Here is a 21,005-nt window from a genome sequence, read left to right as displayed (position 1 = left end):
TACAGACCAGTGAGCTTGACCTTGGTGGTGGACAAGTTGTTTGAGGGAATCTTGAGGTACAGGATGTACGTGTATTTGGAAAGGCAAGGACTGATTAGGAATAGTCAACATGTCTTTGTGCGTGGGAAATCATTCTCACAAATTTGATTGAGTTTTTTGAAGAAGTAACACAGAGGATTGATGGTGGCAGAGTGGTAGATGTGATCTATATGGACTTCAGTAAGGTGTTCGACAAGGTTCCCCATGGGAGACTGATTAGCAAGGTTAGATCTCATGGAATACAGGGAGAACTAGCCAGTTGGATACAGAACTGGCTCAAAGGTAGAAGACAGAGGGTGGTGGGGGAGGGTTGTTTTTCAGACTGGAGACCTGTGACCAGTGGAGTGCTACAAGGATCGGTGCTGGGTCCTCTACTTGTTGTCATTTGCATAAATTGGAGGTGGGCCAATGGGCTGGGAAGTGGCAGATGGAGTTTAACTCAGATAAATGCGAGGTGCTGCATGGTGGCACAGTGGTCAACAGCGCCAGAGACTCAGGTTCAATTCCCACCTCGGGCAACTGTCTGTGTGGAGTTTGCACATTCTCCCCGTGTCTGCGTGGGTTTCCTTCCGCAGTCCAAATATGTGCAGGTTAGGTGAACTGGCCATACTAAACTGCCCGTAAGTGTCAGGTGAAGGGGTAAATGTAGGGGAATGGGTCTGAGTGGGTTGCTCTTCGGAGGGTTGGTGTGGACTTGTTGGGCCGAAGGGCCTGTTTCCACACTGTAAATAATCTAATCTAATTTTGGGAAAGCAAATCTTAGTAGGACTTGTACACTTAATGGTAAGGTCCTAGGGAGTGTTGCTGAACAAAGAGACCTTGGAGTGCAGGTTCATAGCTCCTTGAAAGTGGAGTTGCAAGGATAGATTGGACAGTGAAAGCGGCGTTTGGTATGCTTTCTCTTATTGGTCAGAGTATTGAGTACAGGAGTTGGGAGGTCATGTTGCGGCTGTTCAGGCCATTGGTTAGGCCACTGTTAGAATATTGCTTGCAATTCTGGTCTCCTTTCTATCAGAAAGATGTTATGAAACTTGAAAGGTTCAGAAAAGATTTACAAGGATGTTGCCAGGGTTGGAGAATTTAAGCTATAGGGAGAGGTTGAACAGGCTGGGGCTGTTTTCCCTGGAGCGTCGGAGGCTTGAGGGGTGACCTTATAGAGGTTTACAAAATTATGAGGGGCATAGATAAGGTAAATAGGCAAAGTCTTTTCCCTGGGTCGGTGAGTCCAGAATTAGAGGGCATAGGTTTAGGATAAGAGGGGAAAGATTTAAGAGAGACCTAAGGGGCAACCGTTTCACTCAGAGGGTGGTACGGGTATGGAATGAACTGCCAGAGGAAATGGTGATACAATTGCAACATTTAAGAGGCATTTGGATGGGTAAACGAATAGGAAGGATTTGGAGGGATGTGGGCTGGGTGCTGGCAGGTGGGACAAGATTGGGTTGGGATATCTGATCGGCATGGACGGGTTGGACCGAAAGGTCTATTTCCGTGCTGTACATCTCTATGACTATGAACAGAAGCAAAGAATAATAGAACACAGAAGGAGACAGTTTAGATGAAAGCTGTACTAATCTGCTTCCTAATCATGTGACTTCTGCCATGAAGGACTCATTTCAAGGAGCCAATTTATAACAATTCTTAAAAAAAAATAATATACATTGTATTCCATGAACATGTGACAAGGTCTCAGAAATGCAGCTTAAAATGAGACCTGAAGATCTCTAATAGAAGCACTACTCCTAAAGGGGGAACACTAAAATGTTCAATGCTGCTGAAAGCTGCTAAAAGCCACTGAAAAGGAAAAATAAACAAAGAAGCAGTCTTCAGCTAAATCACTCAGTGAGTCGCACAATGCCTGTAAATTTTTCTCTCCTGTCTCTGGTTGCAATAAAAAAATGAAATGAAACAGAACTGGCAGGTTCTAGTTTTAATTAATGAGCTAGAGCAAAAATGAGTAGCTCTACTTTTAACACTCTTGGGGAAAGACTGTCACAAAATGTACCTTAAGTTACACCATAAATCCTCCAAAGAGAAAAAACACAGACTGCAGAGATTTTGAAAGCCCAGAATGAAGGCTTAAACCTCAGTTGAATGTAATAAAAGCTGCAAATGTGTTGCTGGTCAAAGCACAGCAGGCCAGGCAGCATCTCAGGAATAGAGAATTCGACGTTTCGAGCATAAGCCCTTCATCAGGAAGATTCCTGATGAAGGGCTTATGCTCGAAACGTCGAATTCTCTATTCCTGAGATGCTGCCTGGCCTGCTGTGCTTTGACCAGCAACACATTTGCAGCTGTGATCTCCAGCATCTGCAGACCTCATTTTTTACTTGAATGTAATAAAAAGCAATAAGAGGGGAGAAGCTGAAATATGAGGGTAAGCTGATTGGAAGAATGAAAGAAGATTGCAAGTTATTTATATAAATAAAAGGTAAGAGAGGCAAGAATGGACATTAGACCACTGGAAAATTAGAGATTGTTCTGGTAGAACGTGCGTGTTGTTAACACGAATTGGCCATAACATGATTGACGAATTGTGGATGCTGTTTGGATAATGCGAACATTCTACCAAATGGGTACAGTTATTTTCTACAGCGATTTTGTACAGCGCCATTTTCTATGACAGTTTTCCATAGAGCAATTTTTTATAGTGTAGAGACATTACAGCATTACGACCTGTAGTAACAGGAACAAAGAAATGGTGGAGGTACTAATTAGGTACCTTGCATCAGTTTTCACAATGAAAGACACAGCAACATACCAGAACTTCAAGGGAGTCATGGGCAGAGGCAAGTCTAATGACTATCACTAAAGAAGTGCTGGGGAATTCTCAAGGAATTTGTGTGATCTTTTGGGAATCACTGAAGACAGGGAGGGTGCCAGGCGACTGCAAAAGGGCTGAAGTAACAGCCCTGTTTAAAAAGGGAGGGAGACAGAAGATAGAAAATTATAGACTGGTTGGCATGACCTTAGTTATTATGTTTTTTGAGTCCATTATTAAGGTTGAGATTGCACAGTACTTGGAAGTGCATTGTAAAATAGGGCTGAGTCAGCAAGGATTCATTGGAGGAGGTCTGTTAGAATTGAGGAGGTATCAAACAAGTTAGACAAAGGAGAGTCACAGGATTTGATCGATTTTGATTTTCAGAGGTCCTTGATGAGGTGCCACATAGGAGGCTGCTAAATAAGAGCCCGTGGTGTTAGGGGGAAAATACTGGCTTGGATGAAGGATTGGCTGACTGGCAGAAGTCAGAAGTCACACGACACCAGGTTGTGGTCCGATACATTTATTTGAAATCACAAGCTTTCAGAGCACTGCTCTTTCATCAGGTGAAGTCCACATAATGACTGCCAGAAGGCAGAGAGTGGCGGGGTCTTTTTCATGATGGCAGCCAGTGTCGGGTGGAGTTCTGCAAGGGTCAATGTTGGGACCGCAACTACTCACCTTATACATTAACGATCTGGACAAAAGTATTGAGAGCATTATTATCTTGTTTGAAGATGATACAAAGATAGCTGGAAAGACCGGTAGTATTGAGGAAGTGGACAGCCTGCAGAAGGACTTGGACAGACGAGGAGACTGAGCAAACAAAATGGCAGATTTTAAAACATTCATTTGTGGGATGTGGGTATCGCTGGCTGGCCAGCAATTATTGCCTATCCCTGGCTGACCTTGAGAAGGTGGTGGTGAGCTGCTTTCTTGAACCACTGCAGTCCACCTGTTGTGGGTTGACCCACATTGTTTTTAGAGAGGGAATTCTAGGATTTTGACCCAGTGATAGTGCAGGAATAGTGATACATTCCCAAGTCAGGATGGTGAGTGGCTTGGAGGGGAACTTGAAGGTGGTGGTGTTCCCATGTATCTGCTGCCCTTGTCCTTCTAGATGGAAGTGGTCATGGATTTGAAAGGTATTGTCCGAGGATCTTTGGTGAATTTCTACAGTGCATCTTGTAAATGGTACACATTGTTGCTGCTGAGCATCAGTAATGGAAGGAGTGGATGTAGAGCCAATTAAGTGGGCTGCTTTGTCCTGGATGGTCTCAAGCTTCTTGAGTGTTGCTGGAGCTATACTCATCCAGGCAAGTGGGAAGCATTCCATCACATTCCTGATTTGTGCCTTGGAATACAATGTGGGAAAGTGTGAGATTAAGTACTTTGGTAGGAAAAATGAAGACAGACTATTTTCTAAATGGGGATAGGCTTTGGAAAGTGAAGCACAAAAGAACTTGGGAATCCTAGTTCAGGATTATCTTCAGGTTAACAAGAGGGTTCAGTTGGCAGTTATAAGCCAATTGCAATGTTAACATTCATTTTGACAAGATGCTTCCAAGACTAGGAATGTACTGCTGATGCTGTATAAGGCTCTGGTTAGACTGCATTTAGAATATTGTGTGCAGTTTTGGGACCTGTAGCGAAGGAAGAATGTGTTGGCTTTGGAAGGATCAAGAATGAGCCCAGTGATGAAAGGCTTGTCATGTGAAGAGCAGTTGAGGGCATTGGCGTTGAGAATGTAGAGGGAGAATATCATTGAAACTTACAGAATATTGAGAGGCCTGAATAGAGTGGATGTGGAACAAAGTTTCTACTTGTAGAAGAGACCAGGACCTGAGGGCACAGCCTTAGATTGAAGGGACGAGCTTTTAGAACTAAGATGAGGAACAATTTCTTCAGCCAGAGGCTGGTTAATCTGTAGAACTCATTGCTTCAGTAGGTGTGTAGGCCAAGAAATTGAGTGTAGTTGAGACAGAGATAGGTTAATTTTTAAGGGGATCAAAGGTCACAGGGAGAAGGTAGGAGAATGTAGTTAAGAAATACATCAGCCATGATTGCATGGCGGTGGAGATTTGATGGGCTGAATGACCTAATTCTGCTTCTAAATATTATGGTCTTATTTAAAAAAGGAAGTTGTGGCTCATGTAACAGAAAGCGTGTAAAAGTCATCTCTTCAATCTGAGGCAGTGCCCTCAGGTCCTTTGCTCTCCCACAATCAGAAAAAAGTGAGGACTGCAGATGGTGGAGATCAGAGTCGAGAGTGTGGTGCTGGAAAAGCACAGCAGATCAGGCAGCATCCAAGGAGCAGGAGATTCAACGTTTCATGCATAAACCCTTCATCAGGAAATAGGATTGTGAGCCAAGGGGTTAAGAAGATAAATGGGAGGTGGATGAGGCTATGGGGAAGATAGGTGAGAGTGCGATAGGTAGATAAAGTTGGGGGTAATGGTGATAGGTCAGAGAGGAGGGTGGAGCGGATAAGTGGGAAGGAAGATGGACAGTCACGAGGGCAGTACCAAGTTCGAAGGTGCCTTCCAACTCAGCACTGCCCTCATGACCTGTCCATTTTCCTTCCCACCAATTCGCTCCACATTCCTCTCCGACCTCTCTCTTACAATCAGCCAATCCATATTCTCTTGAAGTCCATCTTTATCTTCATCAGTTCACAATAATTACAAGCTTTGTTTAATTTTCAAATTTTGAAACTGCACTCTACGATAACCAATTATCAAGAAAAACAACTGTTCACAACTATTCTGGTTGCTGTCACTCAGCCAGCTGCAGCTATGCACTTTCCGTTTTATTCTGTGGGGTTCAACTTTGCTGATAAACTTATTATGTGGTGCTCTATTAAAAACATGTACACCACATCAGCTGCATTCTTGTCATTCACCCTCTCTGTTATCTGATCAAAACTCAATCAAGTTGTTAGAAAACAATATTCCCTTAAGAAGTCCATGTTTGCTTGCTTTAATTATATTTGCCCAACTGACTCTTAATTAGATTCCAGAATATCATTTCTAAAGGCTTTCATATCACAGAGAAAAAAAAACTGACTGAACTGTAGCAGTTGCGTTCATCCTCACATTTTTATTAAAAAGGTGAACTTTTACAATTCTCCAGTTCTCTGGAACCTACAGAGGATTTGAAAATTAATACCTTAAATCTCTTAATATCCTTGTATGTATCCTCAAATGGCCCCACTTTGGAGTACAACAGGTTTTGCCAAAACTATCCCTTTTCTTTTTATTTCCATGCAGTATCTCAAGTAACTGCTCCTCCACAATTTTGGCAACATCTTTTATCTTGATTGAAATAGTTGATATTTCGAGTAAAAAATGAGGTCTGCAGATGCTGGAGATCACAGCTGCAAATGTGTTGCTGGTCAAAGCACAGCAGGCCAGGCAGCATCTCAGGAATAGAGAATTCGACGTTTCGAGCATAAGCCCTTCATCAGGAAGGGCTTTTCCTGATGAAGGGCTTATGCTCAAAACGTCGAATTCTCTATTCCTGAGATGCTGCCTGGCCTGCTGTGCTTTGACCAGCAACACATTTGCAGTAGTTGATATTTCAGCCATGTTTTCTAATTCAAGCATAAATCTTTTTGCCAACTGTTGTCTCGCTTTTTTATAATTACTTAAATACTTATGGAACATCAATGAAATCCTTTGAAGTTAGCTGTTTCTCATAGTCTCTCTACCTCTTTTAGTTGACTTCACTTCTGAACGCAGTTGAGGATAACCTTCGCTCTGGGAATGTCCCAATCAACCGTAGGACTATTGGTGGCAGAGCACTGTGTACCAAACTGTAAAAAGACGTATGAATGCAAAAAGGCATAAGGCAACATATTTACAGGCATGGAGATATCATTTCTGAATCAGCGAGAATTGTTTTGGTGCTGTTAGCTGGTTGGAACTGGACAGGAGAGCTTCAACCGAATGAGTGACTGGCATGTGAAATACCTTTCCCAGCGCAGTACAACTTTTCCAGGCATAGATGCTGCAGTCTCTTGAAATAATCAGACTTAGAAGCTTTATTCACTGCAGTTGTCCAGGAAGGTGCATGGTGAACTTCTGCATTATAGTCCCCTGCCAAAAGTGCAGTAAAATGTGGCAGGCATCCTGCATAAACAAAAAAAAACCCCAGAAAATATTAGAAGAACTGAGCAGGTAAGAAAGCAGAGTCAACGTTTCGATTCCGATGACCCTCCTTCCTTACTGTATTAACATTTCCACTTTGTATGCCAATTAGTTTCTGATTATCAAACATACCACAGTCTGAAGCTGGAACAAGCACACAGCGCCACGCTTCCATCAAGCACTTCCGCTTTGTTGCTAGGAGACTTCCCTACTTCCGGTGTGTGATGGAGGTGGATGAGGCGCCAGTTCAGACCTTTCCCTCGATGGTTGATCGCTACTTTAGGCGCTGGTATAAGACAGGTAGGCGGCTGTATTTTGGTGGGGCTCCCTCCCCTTCCCTCGGCTGCAGGGTGCAGTCAGTCCGACAGCAGCCGCTCCGCCTGCCCTCCCCCCCGAGGCTAGGCCCCGGCACCTGGGCTGTTAAAGTGGCCCCGCAGCTGAATAACAGGAGCCGTGCTCACCAGGAACGGCAAGATCCCAGCCTCAGCAGGATTTGCGAGCAATAGACTGACACTGCTTTCCAAATTGTGGAAGAGATGACAGTACAGTACTCTATATCCACAGTCTAGAAGGAGGGGATTAGGTTGTCTTTCCATGTCGCAGAAATTCAGGGAAATAATCTGGATTTCTATGGAAACACAGCCTAAACCCAGTCCAAAATCTCGCTCTGATTGGAAGGATTCCATTTTTTTTAGATTAGATTACTTACAGTGTGGAAACAGGCCCTTCGGCCCAACAAGTCCACACCAACCCACCGAAGCGCAACCCACCCATACCCCTACATTTACCCCTTACCTAACACTACGGGCAATTTAGCATGGCCAATTCACCTGACCCGCACATCTTTGTGACTGTGGGAGGAAACCGGAGCACCTGGAGGAAACCCACACAGACACGGGGAGAATGTGCAAACTCCACACAGTCAGTCGCCTGAGTTGGGAATTGAACCCAGGTCTCAGGCGCTGTGAGGCAGCAGTGCTAGCCACTGTGCCGCCCACATGATGACATGATGACATTTTTAATTTGGTCATGGTTTGGCAAAATTGTCAGACTATGTGGAGATGGTTCATGGGCAACTGTTGTATTCTTTCTATTATCTATATTATCATGAAATGGTTAGTAAAAAATAACTTCACAAAATGCATATGGTTTTCCCTATTCAGTTTGCCAGTATAGAATTTTCAAGGAGGGTGGATATTGCAGTCCCAAACCAAATTGGAGAAGATTCGAACTGCTTAAAAACTGTACCTGAATATCTCGAGTCTCAAAATGTAATGAGACTCTACATTGCCTGTAAAACTTCTTGAATGTCCTAAGAACATAAACACTAAATATATGGAATTTCTATCTTGCAGATGGGTATAGATAGGGTAAGTGAGAAAAATCTGGCAGTGTATAATTTGGGCAAAGTGTAGTTGTGTACTTTGACAGGAAGAATAAGAAAAACACAATCAAAGGGAGAACAGCTGTGGAGTTCTGAGGTGCAAAGAGATTTGGATGTTCTTGTGCATAAGTAACAGGTTATTATGCAGATGTAACACAATCATGATGGCTAATAGAATGCTGTCACCTATTGAGCAGTTGAATGTAAAGGGATGTGTTTCAGTTATATAGAGCATTGGTGAGTCATAGAGTTGTACAGCATGGAAACAGATCCTTCAATCTAACTTCATGCTGATTAGATATCCTAAATTAATCTAGTCCAATTTGCCAGCATTTGGCACATATCCTTATAAACCCTTCCTATTCATATACCCATCCAGATACCTTTTAAATGTTGCAATTGTACCAGCTTCCATCACTTCCTCTGGCAGCTCATTCCATGCACGCACCACCCTCTGTGTGACAAAGTTGCCCCTTATGTCCCTTTTAAATCTTTCCCTTAAACCTATGTACTCTAGTTCTGGACTCCCCCACCCCATGGAGAATATTTTGGCTATTCACTCTATTCATGCCACTCTATTCAAGCCTCTATAAGATCACTCCTCAGCCTCCGATGCTCCAGGGTAAATAGTCCTAGCCTATCCAGTTTCTCCCTATAGCTCCAACCCTAGGAATATCCTTGTAAATCTTTTCTGAATCCTTTCAAGTTTCACAATGTCCTTTCTATAGTTGGGAGACCAGAATTGAATGCAGTATTCCAAAAGTGGTATAACCAATGTCCTAACTCCTATATTCAATGTACTGACCAGTAAAGGCAGGCATACCAAATGCCACCTTCACTATCCTGTCTATCAGCAACTCCACTTTCAACGAGCTATGAACCCACATTACAAGGACTCTTTGTTTAGCAACACTCCAGGACCTCACTGTTAGGTGTTTCAGTCCTGCCCTGATTTGTCTTTCCAAAACGCAGCACCTCACATTTATCAAAATTAAACTCCATCTGCCACTCTTTGGCCCATTGGTCCAACTGAGGTAACCTTCTTTGTTGTCCACTACACCACCAATTTCGGTGTCATCTACAAACTTGCTAACTATACCTCCTATGTTCACATCCAAATCATTTATATAAATGATGAAACGCAGTGGACCCAGCACTGATCCTTGTGGAACACAGCTGGTCACAAGCCTCCACTCTGAATAGCAACCCTCTATTTCTTACTTTTGAGTCAATTCTGTATCCAAATGGCTAGTTTTCCCTGTATTCCATGCGGAATCTTGTTGAATACCTTACTGAAGACCATTAGAGTATGTCCCTTGCTCTGCCTTCATCAATCTTTTTTGTTACTTTTTCAAAAATCTCAATCAAATTAGTGAGATATGATTCTTTACAGATGTCTATACTGGAAATACAATATCTAGTTTTGATTCCTTTTATAGGGATATAATTACACTGGAGGTACTCAGAAGATTTACTGGATTGAAATCTGTTCTGCTGTGTTGTATTTAAATTGGTTGAGCAGGCTGTGCTTATTTCCACTGAAGTTAGAGTGAGGGTTGACTTGATCTGAAGTTAAAATCCTGAATGGTCTTGACAAGGTGGATGTGGAAAGGATGTTTCATTTTGTGGGTCAGAACTAGAGATTGCTGTTTTAAAGTTCGAGTCACCCTTTCAGTTTAGCTCAGATTTTTGAGGGTTGTGTGACTTTAAAATGTTGTGCCTTATCATTGTCGAGCTGTCTTAAAAATATTCAGATTCTTGTTTTTGTTTGGAGTGGATGAGAATAGAATTAGATCAGCTGTGATCTACTATAATTTCAGAACAGGCTTGAGAGGCCATGTGATCTACTTTGTATATTTGTATGCATTAAGCTGAAAATGCAAATTTGAACTGCAATTTTATCTCCAGTCAGTAGCTGAAGGCCAATTTTAATATGCATATCAGATTGACTGGAATCTGTTTAGTTGTATGCTTAGAAAATGTCTACAATATCAGAAGATCAACTAGTGTTTTTATGAAGTAATTATTCTCAGGAGTCTAATTAATTTGAACACTGACCTCCTTCCAAACTTTCTCTCAATACTGCTCTATTATAGAGTAATAGAGATGTACAGCAGGGAAACAGACCCTTGGGTCCAAATCATCCATGCCGACTAGATATCCCAACCCAATCACTTGCCAGTATCCGGCCCATATCCCTCCAAATCCTTCCTATTCATATACACATCCCGATGTCTTTTAAATGTTGCTATTATACTAACCTCCACCACTTCCTCTGACAGCTCATCCCATACACGTATCACCCTCTGTGTGAAAAGGTTGCCCCTTAGGTCTCTTTTATATCTTTCCCCTCTCACCTTAAACCTATGCTCTCTACTTCTGGACTGCTCCACCCCAGGGAAGAGACTTTGTCTATTTATCTTATCCATGCCCCTCATGAGTTTGCAAACCTCTATGATGTCACCCCTCGGCCCCTGACGCTGCAGGTAAATTAAACTATTAAATTAAGGGGAAAGCAAAATTAAAATTTATTGGCTTTCAGGGTGTCCCTGATAAAGCTTATTGGCTTTCAGCATAATTTCAAGGATAGCATGTGATGTTGCTTTTAATAGGATATTTTGCCTCGTGGTTTATTATCTCTCAATCATAAAATGTGTGGGTATTGACGAATTTAGCAGATCTGTATTATATCTAGCTCTTGTATGAAAACATTACATTCATGAGCACATGAGTTCATACTGATGGTAAGCTCTGAAGTTACAAAGACACCTTTGAGTGACTCCAGAATAATTCAGAAATTTCACAAGGACCCACACCAACTTTTACAGATATACCATTGAAAGCATACTGTCCAGATACATATCAGCCTGGTATGGCAACTGCTCTGCCCAGGACCGTAAGAAACTACAGATGGTGTGTGCATAGCCCAGACCATCACGGAAGTCAATTTTCCATCCATGAATTCCATTTACATGTCTCATTGCTGTGGAAAGGCTGTCAACATCATCAAAGACCCATCCCATCCAAGTAATGCTCTCCTACAACCTCTTTCCTCAGGCAGAAGATACCGAAGCCTGAAAACATGCACCAACAGGTTGAAGAACAGCTTCTTCCCTGTTGTTACTCGACTGATGAATGGACTTTCTAACTTCAAATAATTCTGATCTTGCCTAGTGCATGCCCTGTGTGATATAACCTGTATGCCTCTGTCTAGGGCTTTTTTTTCACTCTATGATCTATGATCTATATACCCTTGCTTCCTATGATCTGCCTGTACTGCTGGTAAACAAAACTTTTCACTTAACTTAGGTACAGATGACAATAAGTCAAATCAAATCAGAATGAGGCCCTTGTGTCTAGGATACAATGATGACTTGAGCAAGTCTCTTAAAGACATATTATTATCATGAACAGACATCTGGTTGTATATGAACATGTCCATTATACAAATGGACCTGCTGGCTTAAAGGATACTAACTATGCCACAGGAGTCCCGTTATACAAATTGTATAACTAGACAAACAAGTAAACAGTTTACAAGAGTGACTCTTCAAACTTCACTACAATGCTTTAGAGATTTGGCAACTCACATTAATCTGGGCTGGCTTCTGTTCTTCTCATTGTGCACTACCCTGATAAGTAATGACTTATGCATAACTTGGGCTGGTTGCACATTCTAGAACTCTTTGCTGGTGTCCAGATTTTTATATTTGGATTTCTAGCTCTCACTGTCTGCCTCATGCATAGTTCTGGTAGATTTCTCTCTGCTGGTCATTCCCATTTAGTATAACTGCCTTGAAATAATTTGCAGTTCAACTGCGTCTGTTGTTGGATATCATCCATTCTGGCCCCCCCCAAACTGAAATTAACAGTGACTATGTTAGCAACAGTCATGCTGGTTGTGTTGCTAAGCACCCGTTCTTTATCCTCATCTAGCTTTCAATTTGTGAAAGTAAATTTCTGGCAAAGCATGTCACATCTAATGAATTCCCTTTGAAGTGTAGTCAGTTATTTTAGTTGTATAACAACCAATTAACACAGTAGGTCCCAAAAATAAAACATTGAATAACCAACAATTGTTTTAATTAGAAATTGAACATGGTGGAAATACTCAGCAGGACAGGCAACACCTGTGCTTAGAGGAACTGGCTATATTATAATGTTGAAGGGAGGAATATTAGCAATATGGGTCAAGGCAAGCAGATCAATTAGGAAGGAACAAAAACTTGGAAGGGAACTTGCAAGTGGTGGTGTTTCCATGTATCTGCTGCTCTTGTTCTTGTAAATGATAGTGATCACTGGTTTAGAAGGACTTGCCCAAGAAACCTTCTGAATCAAGAACTGATTATAGTATGTGAATAAATTCAGACTTTGATGAGGTGAAGGGACAAAACGCAATGTGTGTTGGCAGGGTGTGAGGACCAACAAGTTCACAGAGTATGTAAATTATAAAATGAGTGAATTTAACAGGAAGATGTAAGATCTGTTTCAAATGAAATTTTAAAAAAGGAATATAATAACTTTGTACTGCTAAGAGGTGTTTTTTAAAAATGTAGTTTGAAATGTTAGTTTTATGAATGGATGAATATTTAGTGTGAAAATGTACAGCTTTGCAATTTTTGACAACATTATTTATTCCAGATGTTAAAGGGAAACAGTGTGAAGATCATTGTATCTTACAGCATTCTAATAGGTGGGTATATGTGATGTGTTGTATTACTATTGCTATTTCATAAAGAATAATAGAATATTGTACAATTTTGTGATCTTACCAAAGATACAAGTAACAGAGGTTTCCTGTAATTTGAGCTAATGTATGTAATTGTTTGACAATATATAAATTGAGAAGTAATTTACACAGAATGGACATTTCAGGCATGGCTAACGCATTTTCCTTTTGCATTTACATACGTAATCATTTTTAAAAGTATTTGTGAAATCTAACTTAAAGAATTAAGTAGCTAAACAGGGTTCCAAAGCATGCAGTTAAATCATTAGACCATATTGCAAAATACCTAGCGACTGTGCTAAGTAAGGATCGCTTTTTTTTTAAACATAAAATTAATCCTACATGATGTTGGTCCAAGAAAGCACAAGTAATTAATTTTACATTGAGTTTTTGTCCTTAAATTTTAAAATGTAGTTCAAGGTTGACTCACTAGTGAGGTTATTGATTTAAATTCCTCTCCAGGGTCTGAACATACCACTGAAACAAATAGAGTATAATGACCTGCGACATTACTCATGCTGCATGACAAAGATTGGTTTTATTTACCAATGTTCTGGCTAATATTTTACTTCAAACCAACCCAACCAAGGCAATTCATTAACTAGTCATTCAGCTCATAATTCTTATAGGACCTCTTCAAGTACATATATTATGCCACCTTTTAACAATAGCATGATTAACTACACTTAAAGTAATAACAGTAATGATTGCCCTTCAAAATTAGTATTCCAAAGAAATGAGTTGGTGTTGATGAAATGGAAGTAGATTTTCTATCTATGTTCTTGAACAAACCATTTACTTACCTTTATTATTAGTCTATCTTAACCCTGTCACCATATGAAATTGGTCCCTAATGATATCTTTAATAAAATTGGTACATGATAATCATATGACTAAATATGGTTATCAGAATCCTGACAATATAAACATATAACGCTATACTAACATTGGAAGCATGTAGGCTTATTTTTTTTATTTGCTTTAAAGCTCTAAATCAATCCACTCTTTTGATTATAATAGGATATGTGTCATCACTTTGGCAGAATCTCACCCTCTTTTACAGAGTGGGAGAAAAATAAAAAGCATTAGCTACCAGATCAGTGCCAACTGTAGTCGACTACAAAACAAGGTTTCAGGAAAATCTAAACGGGTACGTTTTGATTATTTTTTATTTGAATCCCTTCTCTTTCCTCCCCACTTTGCTCTCCCTCTCCTATGACCTGGATGTAGAAGTAATAGAATGAGTCAATGCTGTTGTAAATGTAGGCATTTTTTAATAAATGTTTTTGAAACATTTTATTTCTTGGAATGTTATTTAAACCCATGGTCACCACTTTTATTAAAAAAAGTTCAGCCTGACAATCACATAAGTTTATTTCAGTAGTGGTGTTCAGCAGGATTTAAATGAAAATCTGCTTTATCAGTGGCCTCCTATGTTTCTAGATCTAAGACCTAAAGAATTTGGAGAGTATACATAAGAGCAAAATGAAAACTTTGCAAAAACAATCAGCTAACACAAAGTAACTTGGATCTATGTGGCTTTTGTTTCTTATTGTGATTCTGATGGAGTTTTCTTTTAGATGTTTGTTTGAAACTTATATTTTTGTAAAGAAAGTGAAGCTGATACCTGTGCTTTTCAAGTTTTTTTCATAGTGTACAATAGCTAAAGCTGTATACTGATGGTTCCATTGATTTGTTTTTGTGCAATAATATATAAGCCCAATTTGATTTGTAAATGTTATAAAGCACATTCATTCTCCAAAGCTCCCTTTTTTCACCCAATGTTTTCATATTGAAATATTGAATTGGATATTTCATCCGGCTTTTTCAGTTTGTTTTTAAATTTCTTGGAAGACTCCATCCTTCTGAATACATTTTCTGAAATTTGCTGTCCTTTCACATTTAGTAATACCTGCAGATTTCAAAAGCCATTGCTATTAACACCTTCTGGCCCAAGTCAGGAGTATGGGGAATACTCTCCACTTGCCTGGATGAGTATATCTCCAACAGCATTCAAGAAGCTTGATGCCATCCAAGAAAAGCAGCCTACTTGATCAAAAGCACACCCACAAGCATTCAGTCCCTCTATCACCAGTGTTTACCATTGACAAGCATCACTGCAGAAATTTTCAACATCTTGCAAACCCCCCAACACTTCTATCAAGAAGGATAAGGGCAGCAGACAAATGGGAATGCTAATGCAAGTTCCCCTTCAAACTAATTACTTTCCTGACTTGGAAATATATTGCAGTTCCTTTATTATTGCTGGATCAAAATTTTGGAATTCCCTCCCTAATAGCATTGTGGGTGTACCTATAGCACTGCAGCGGTTCAAGTAAGCAGCTCTTCATAACTGTCACAAGTTTAACTATGGATGTGCAATAAGCACTGGCCCATCCAGGAACACCCACATTCCAATAATTTTTTTTAAATTCAAAAAGACCTTATTCTACAGGAGGCCAAGTATTTTTACCCTGTTTTGGGCATTTTTATTGCAAGTCCTCCAAGCTCTTTGAGCCAAACTAAGTACTATGACATTTATTTTGGTGAAGTCTCTTGTAAATTGATTTTAAACAATCAGTTATCCAAAACACCAATTTTGATTTGTAAACATGAAGCTAAGTTACCAACTGATTATTAATTGTGGTAATGACTGTAAAAGGGTGCACTGATTGGCTGGGGTGTTGCCATGGTACCACCAACCTGGAATTTAGGCTCCCAAGCTCTGGTATCGTTCAAAAAAAGATACAAGACTTGAACATATTCCTTTCATTTGCAGAACATGGGTCCCTGGTTACGAATGTATTCTGCTGTTGGAAGCTTAAATGAACCAGGCTATGAGTTTGATTTGTATTTTAAATCTGATTTGTAAGTTTGGACAAGGCACAGTGAACAATGATCTGATAGCAAGGCAGCTTTTCTATGTCAAGCACAGAAGATGAGCAAATGGCGAGGCTTCTATTTTCAAAATTGCTAATGAGGCCAGTCTTCTAGCCAGTAGATATTAGGCACAGTGCTGGCATGCAGTGGCTATAAAAGATACCTCTTCTTGTTTTGGGCAATTCACAAGGTCTTCGCAGGGCTCCATATGACCTCAGGCTGCAGTTTGGATATCTTTGATTTGGTTAACATTGGCACCTTTTTTATACCTGTAAGGTTTGCACTTGTGACTATCCTATTAAGCTCATTTTAAGCCAGTTTGACGAAAATTGATAGAAATAGTTGCTTTGAGATATTGATAGATTATCTTTCTGGTTAGTGAAATTATTTGATTATATATGTTTGTTTAAATTATTTCAGGGTGGACAGTTTCTTACAGAACTTGCACCATTATGCAGAATACTTTGTACAGATGGTGAGGAATACACAATATACAGGCAAGGTCTTTCTCTTTTTTTCTAGACTGCGATAATTATGTGAAATTCATTAAATATTCCAACTATTATGAAATTTACCTAAATTGCCTTTTATTTTTGTACATTAACTTTGTGTATTTGAGATATTTCTCTGTGCCATATATTAAACTTTCCCTTTAATACTGGCCATAGATGGAAATCTTTGACTGCAAATCTCTATTCTAGAAATCCCTAACCTGTTCAAAGAAAACATGGTAGAGGTATTACTAGGTCAGATTAAGGGTTGCATGTGTCTCCTTGTTTATTGATTGGAGGAGTAGTTGGAAGATGTGATGGTACATGTGTTTGGGCACCAGAACAGCAGTGCAGAGAGAGGCTGTAGGTTTTGGCTTCTTTAAAGCTGCTGTTATCTTCCATGGCGCAATGAATTGATATTCCATTCAAACTTCTTAAAATGATTTTTGTTTGGGTCATAATGCATAAATACTGATATGGTGGTCTTGATGTTGACTCATTTTGCAGTGGTGGGTGGACTAGCTCAATATAGAATTGATGTGTTTGGGAAATCCTTTTATGTATCTTAATGCTATCAGATGACTGCTAGAGGGAGATGATTACATAACGTACTGGACTTATAATTCAGAGATCCCCAAAATTGGACAGCTGACCTGCTGGCTAGTTGAACAACAGTCTGGAGACCCACTGACAGGGCAGACTGACCGTAGGTGGCGCACAATGGTATGTAATTTGTGAAGGAGTCTCCCTGGCTATCTTCAACATTGTTGCTAGACCACAAAAGATGTTATAGCATTAGGTCAGAAATAATCTGGAAATCCTACTGAATAGTTTTCTGTGTGGGGAAACTTCAGTGTCTGTAATCAACAATCTCTTTCTAGGTTGTGCAACAGGTAATGATGGAGCTAACAAGTGGGGAGAAAAACAAAAACTAAAAGAACTGTGCAGATGCTGAGACTTAAAAACAAAAACACCATTTGCTGGAAAATGTCAGCAGGTCTGGCAACATGTGTGGAGAGAAATCAAGAGTTAATGTTTCAGGACCAGTGGCCTTAAATCAGAATGGGCATTCTCAACTTGCTCATCAATTTGTCTCATGCAGATGCATCTATCTGTGATAATATCCGTAAGAGTTACCAAACCCCACAGTTCTTGTGGAGCCAAAGCCCACCTTGAGATTACTCTGCATTGTGTTGTGTGGTACTGTATCACAGTGCTCAGTGGAATCTTCTTTGAACAGATCTAGCAACTACAGACTGGGTATCTATGGAGGTGCTGTGGGCCAACATCAGCAAAAACATGCTAACACAATCTGAAATCTCATGGCGTGGTATATCCCCCACTCTACCATTCCCCTCAAACCAAAGAATCAATCTTGGATCAGTGAAGTGCCACGTGCAGCACAGAGCTTATCTAAAAATGAGGTGTCAACCTGGTGAAGCTGCAAAACAAGACTTATTGCATGCCAAACAACATAAGTAGCAAAAGATAGACGGAGCAAAGCAATTTCACAACCAACCCATCTGATCTAAGCCTTCCAAAGCAAAACATTGTGTAATTTGTTCTGCAGAAGAGTCATTTTGTACTCCACGTTAACTCGGTTTCTCTTTCTATAGATGCTGCCAGACCTGCTAAGTTTGTCCAGCAGATTTGTTTTTCAAATTTCTTGCAGCATTTTTCTAGATCTTGGAGCTCTGAGGTCCTGCCGTGCGCATTCGCGAATGGTACTGGACAAGCAAACAATTCATTAGAGGAGAAGGCTCCACTATATTACCCTCCTCAATGATGGGGGCCCAGCACACAAACTTTATCTTTTGCAAGGAATTGTTTTTAACAACCTTCAGCCCGAAGTGCTGAGTTTGATCCATCCATGCCTCTACCTGAGCTCCCTAGCATCTCAAATGCCTGTCTCCAGCCAATTAGCTCCACTACATGTGATATCAAACAGCTGAAGACACTGGATACTGTAAAGGCTATGGGCATTGATTACATTCCAACATTAGTACTAATGGCCTGTGCTGCAGACCTTGCCAGGCCTCTAGTGAAGCTGTTCCAGTACAAGGCACGACAGTGGTATCTTTCCAACAATGTTGAAAATTACCCCCACAGGTGATATGTCCTGTGTACACAATGGAAAAAAATCCAACCTGTGCAGTTACCACCCCATCAGTCTACTCTTGACGTCAAAGTGTTGGAAGAATTGCTTAATAGAGCTATCAAGCAGCACTTGCTTAGAAACAATCTGCTCATTGATGTTCTGTTTGTGTTCCACCATGGCTATTCAGTTCTTGAACTCATTACATCCTTGGTTCAACTATCGACAAAAGAGCTGAATTCCAGAGAACAGCTGAGAGTGACAGCCCCTGACAACCTGGAGTCAATGGGCATCAGAAACTCCACTGGTTGGGGTCGTACCCGGCAAAAAGGAAGGTGACTGTGAATATTGGAGGTCAGTGATCTCCATTCCAAGGCATTTCTACAGAGTTCCTCAGGGTAATGTCCTAGGACCCACCATCTTGAACTGCTTCATCAATGCCCTTCCCTCCATCATAAGGTCAGATGTCAGATCATTTGAGAAGAACATTCAATACCAATCATAACATACTGAAGCAGTCCAAGTCTAAATCCAGCAAGACCTGGACAGTGCCCAGGTTTGGGGTGACAAATGGCAAGTAACATTTGTGCCACAAGTGCCAGTTAAATAACTATCTGTAGCAACTTACCCAAGCTCTTAAACACATTCGTGTAAAGTGGTATTCATTATTCCTCATTAAATGCTGGTTTTATTTCCCATTCTTAATTACTCAAGGATGCTGTTGAGCTACTGCCTTGAACTTCTGCAATAAATAGGGTACAAGTAATCACAGAGCTTGTAGGGAATGGGTTCCAGGATTTTAACCTAGTGACACTGCAGGAGCAGCAATATGGTTCAAGTCAGGATGGTGCGTGGTTTTCATGGAGCTTTCAGGCAGTGGTGTGCACTAACTATTCATAACCTAAGTGATAGAGATTGTGGATGTGGAAGGTGCTGCTGATAGAGCCTTTGGGAGTTATTGCATTGGTGTTGGAAGGAGTTAATGTTCCATATGGGGAATAGGGTTCTAGTCAAATCGGCTGCTTGGTCCTGTATAGTATTAAACTTCTTGTATTCTTGTAGCTGCACCAATCCAGGCAAAAGAGGGGTATTCTATTGTACACCAGCCTTGTACCTTGTAAATGGTATAAATGTGACTTGTATTGAGATGTGTTCCTGTCCAGAAGTGTGATTTGAACTGACACATTCATAATGTAGAATAATGAAAATTCCTCTATGAGCAGTTGGGTATCAAGTTATTTGCTAAGAATGGTTGTGTGCTTGCATATGTGCTGAATCTTGCATCTCAGCAGTCATGTTGTTTTTGAAAACTAATATTTTTCACTTTTTTTAAAAACCAAAAGTTATATCCAAAGCAACAGAGCCACCCTGTGGTCATGAGAAATGTCCTGTTGCTAATTTAAAAACCATGTTCTGTCACAATGAAAATGCATCACCCCAGGCAAAACAGCAAATATGATAGTTTAAGGAAATATGCTTTTCTTGTTTGCAAACAACTCACAAATGGCTGACAATGGCAGAAAGATAATTGAAAATAATCCTTAAATGGGAGAAAAGAAAAAGGAAGTTGTTTACTTTTCATGGTTTATATTAACTTATATAAAAAACAAAAAATAGCTGTTTTCCATTCAAGTTCCCTTCCTCTTATTGCAGCTGTATCAGAGGACGTTTACTGGAGGTAAATGAAAATATTCTCCAGGAGCCCAGCCTTCTACAAGAAAAGGTAAAATAAGATTATCACCCATTAATTTACCAGGGTTTGCTCTATGTCATTTGTATTAACATATATTTCTTTCTGTCCCATAATCAGCCATCTACAGAAGGATACATTGCTGTTGTATTACCCAAATTTGAAGAAAGCAAAAGTATAACCCAAGGTTTAATTAACCAGGAACAGTATCAAGATATTATTTCAAAGAGACACAAGACAACAGCAGCAATAATGGGAAATACTGACCTCTAAACCCCACATCTCTTAGCGATTATATTCCTTAAGTTAAGCTGTTTTATTTCAGATGAAAATTTAAAGCAGTAATATACTTTAAAGAAGTGTTTAAATGGATGGTCTGTGATGAAGCAATAGTTTTGCTCTTGAATTGTATACTTGGATAACTGGGGATGGTTCTTTAGAGTCAGTTTTCTTCAGTTCATTGCTCATTGAAAATAATGTTTAAAACAATATACAAAAAGTCAGTTATCGTATTACCTGCTTTTTCCTAGAGTTGTTTAAAGTTGTTTTAAGATTGTACCTTGTTTAATGAGAAGGATTTTTGTATAATAGCGTTTAATTTGAAAACCAGTGTAAAATGCTATTCAGAAATTAATCTGTGAAGCTTTATTAAATTTCACTTTGATTTTGATAGAGCTTAATATCCTGAATTGTTTTAAAGTGAAGACTCCATCTATCTCTTGAGATTTTGAATTTGTGTCTTATAAATATTTCAATTTTTGATTTTAATTAAGATTTTGAAAATA

General features: G+C 39.9%; 1 protein-coding gene across 1 annotated transcript; it reads left to right on the top strand.

The window, feature by feature from the left end:
- Nucleotides 1-7,157: 7,157 nt before the first annotated feature.
- On the top strand, nt 7,158-20,835 carry abitram (actin binding transcription modulator). The gene is made up of 6 exons (XM_060825517.1): nt 7,158-7,251; nt 12,977-13,028; nt 14,085-14,214; nt 16,365-16,441; nt 20,184-20,253; nt 20,341-20,835. The coding sequence occupies exons 1-6, from the start codon at nt 7,176-7,178 to the stop codon at nt 20,491-20,493; spliced, it is 558 nt and encodes a 185-aa protein (XP_060681500.1). The 5' UTR covers nt 7,158-7,175; the 3' UTR covers nt 20,494-20,835.
- The last annotated feature ends 170 nt before the right edge of the window (nt 20,836-21,005 follow it).

This window comes from Hemiscyllium ocellatum, chromosome 5 (assembly GCF_020745735.1).
Source record: "Hemiscyllium ocellatum isolate sHemOce1 chromosome 5, sHemOce1.pat.X.cur, whole genome shotgun sequence".
NCBI lineage: Eukaryota > Metazoa > Chordata > Chondrichthyes > Orectolobiformes > Hemiscylliidae > Hemiscyllium > Hemiscyllium ocellatum.
Note: the sequence above shows the minus strand (reverse complement) of the source record. Positions and strands in the feature narration are given on the sequence as shown.

Coding starts and splice junctions, on each gene's coding strand:
- abitram (XM_060825517.1), top strand. CDS start 7,176: ATGGAGGTGGATGAGGCGCCAGTTCAGACCTTTCCCTCGATGGTTGAT. Junction 13,029..14,084: donor ATCTTACAGCATTCTAATAG/GTGGGTATATGT, acceptor TGATTATAATAG/GATATGTGTCATCACTTTGG. Junction 20,254..20,340: donor CCAGCCTTCTACAAGAAAAG/GTAAAATAAGAT, acceptor TCCCATAATCAG/CCATCTACAGAAGGATACAT.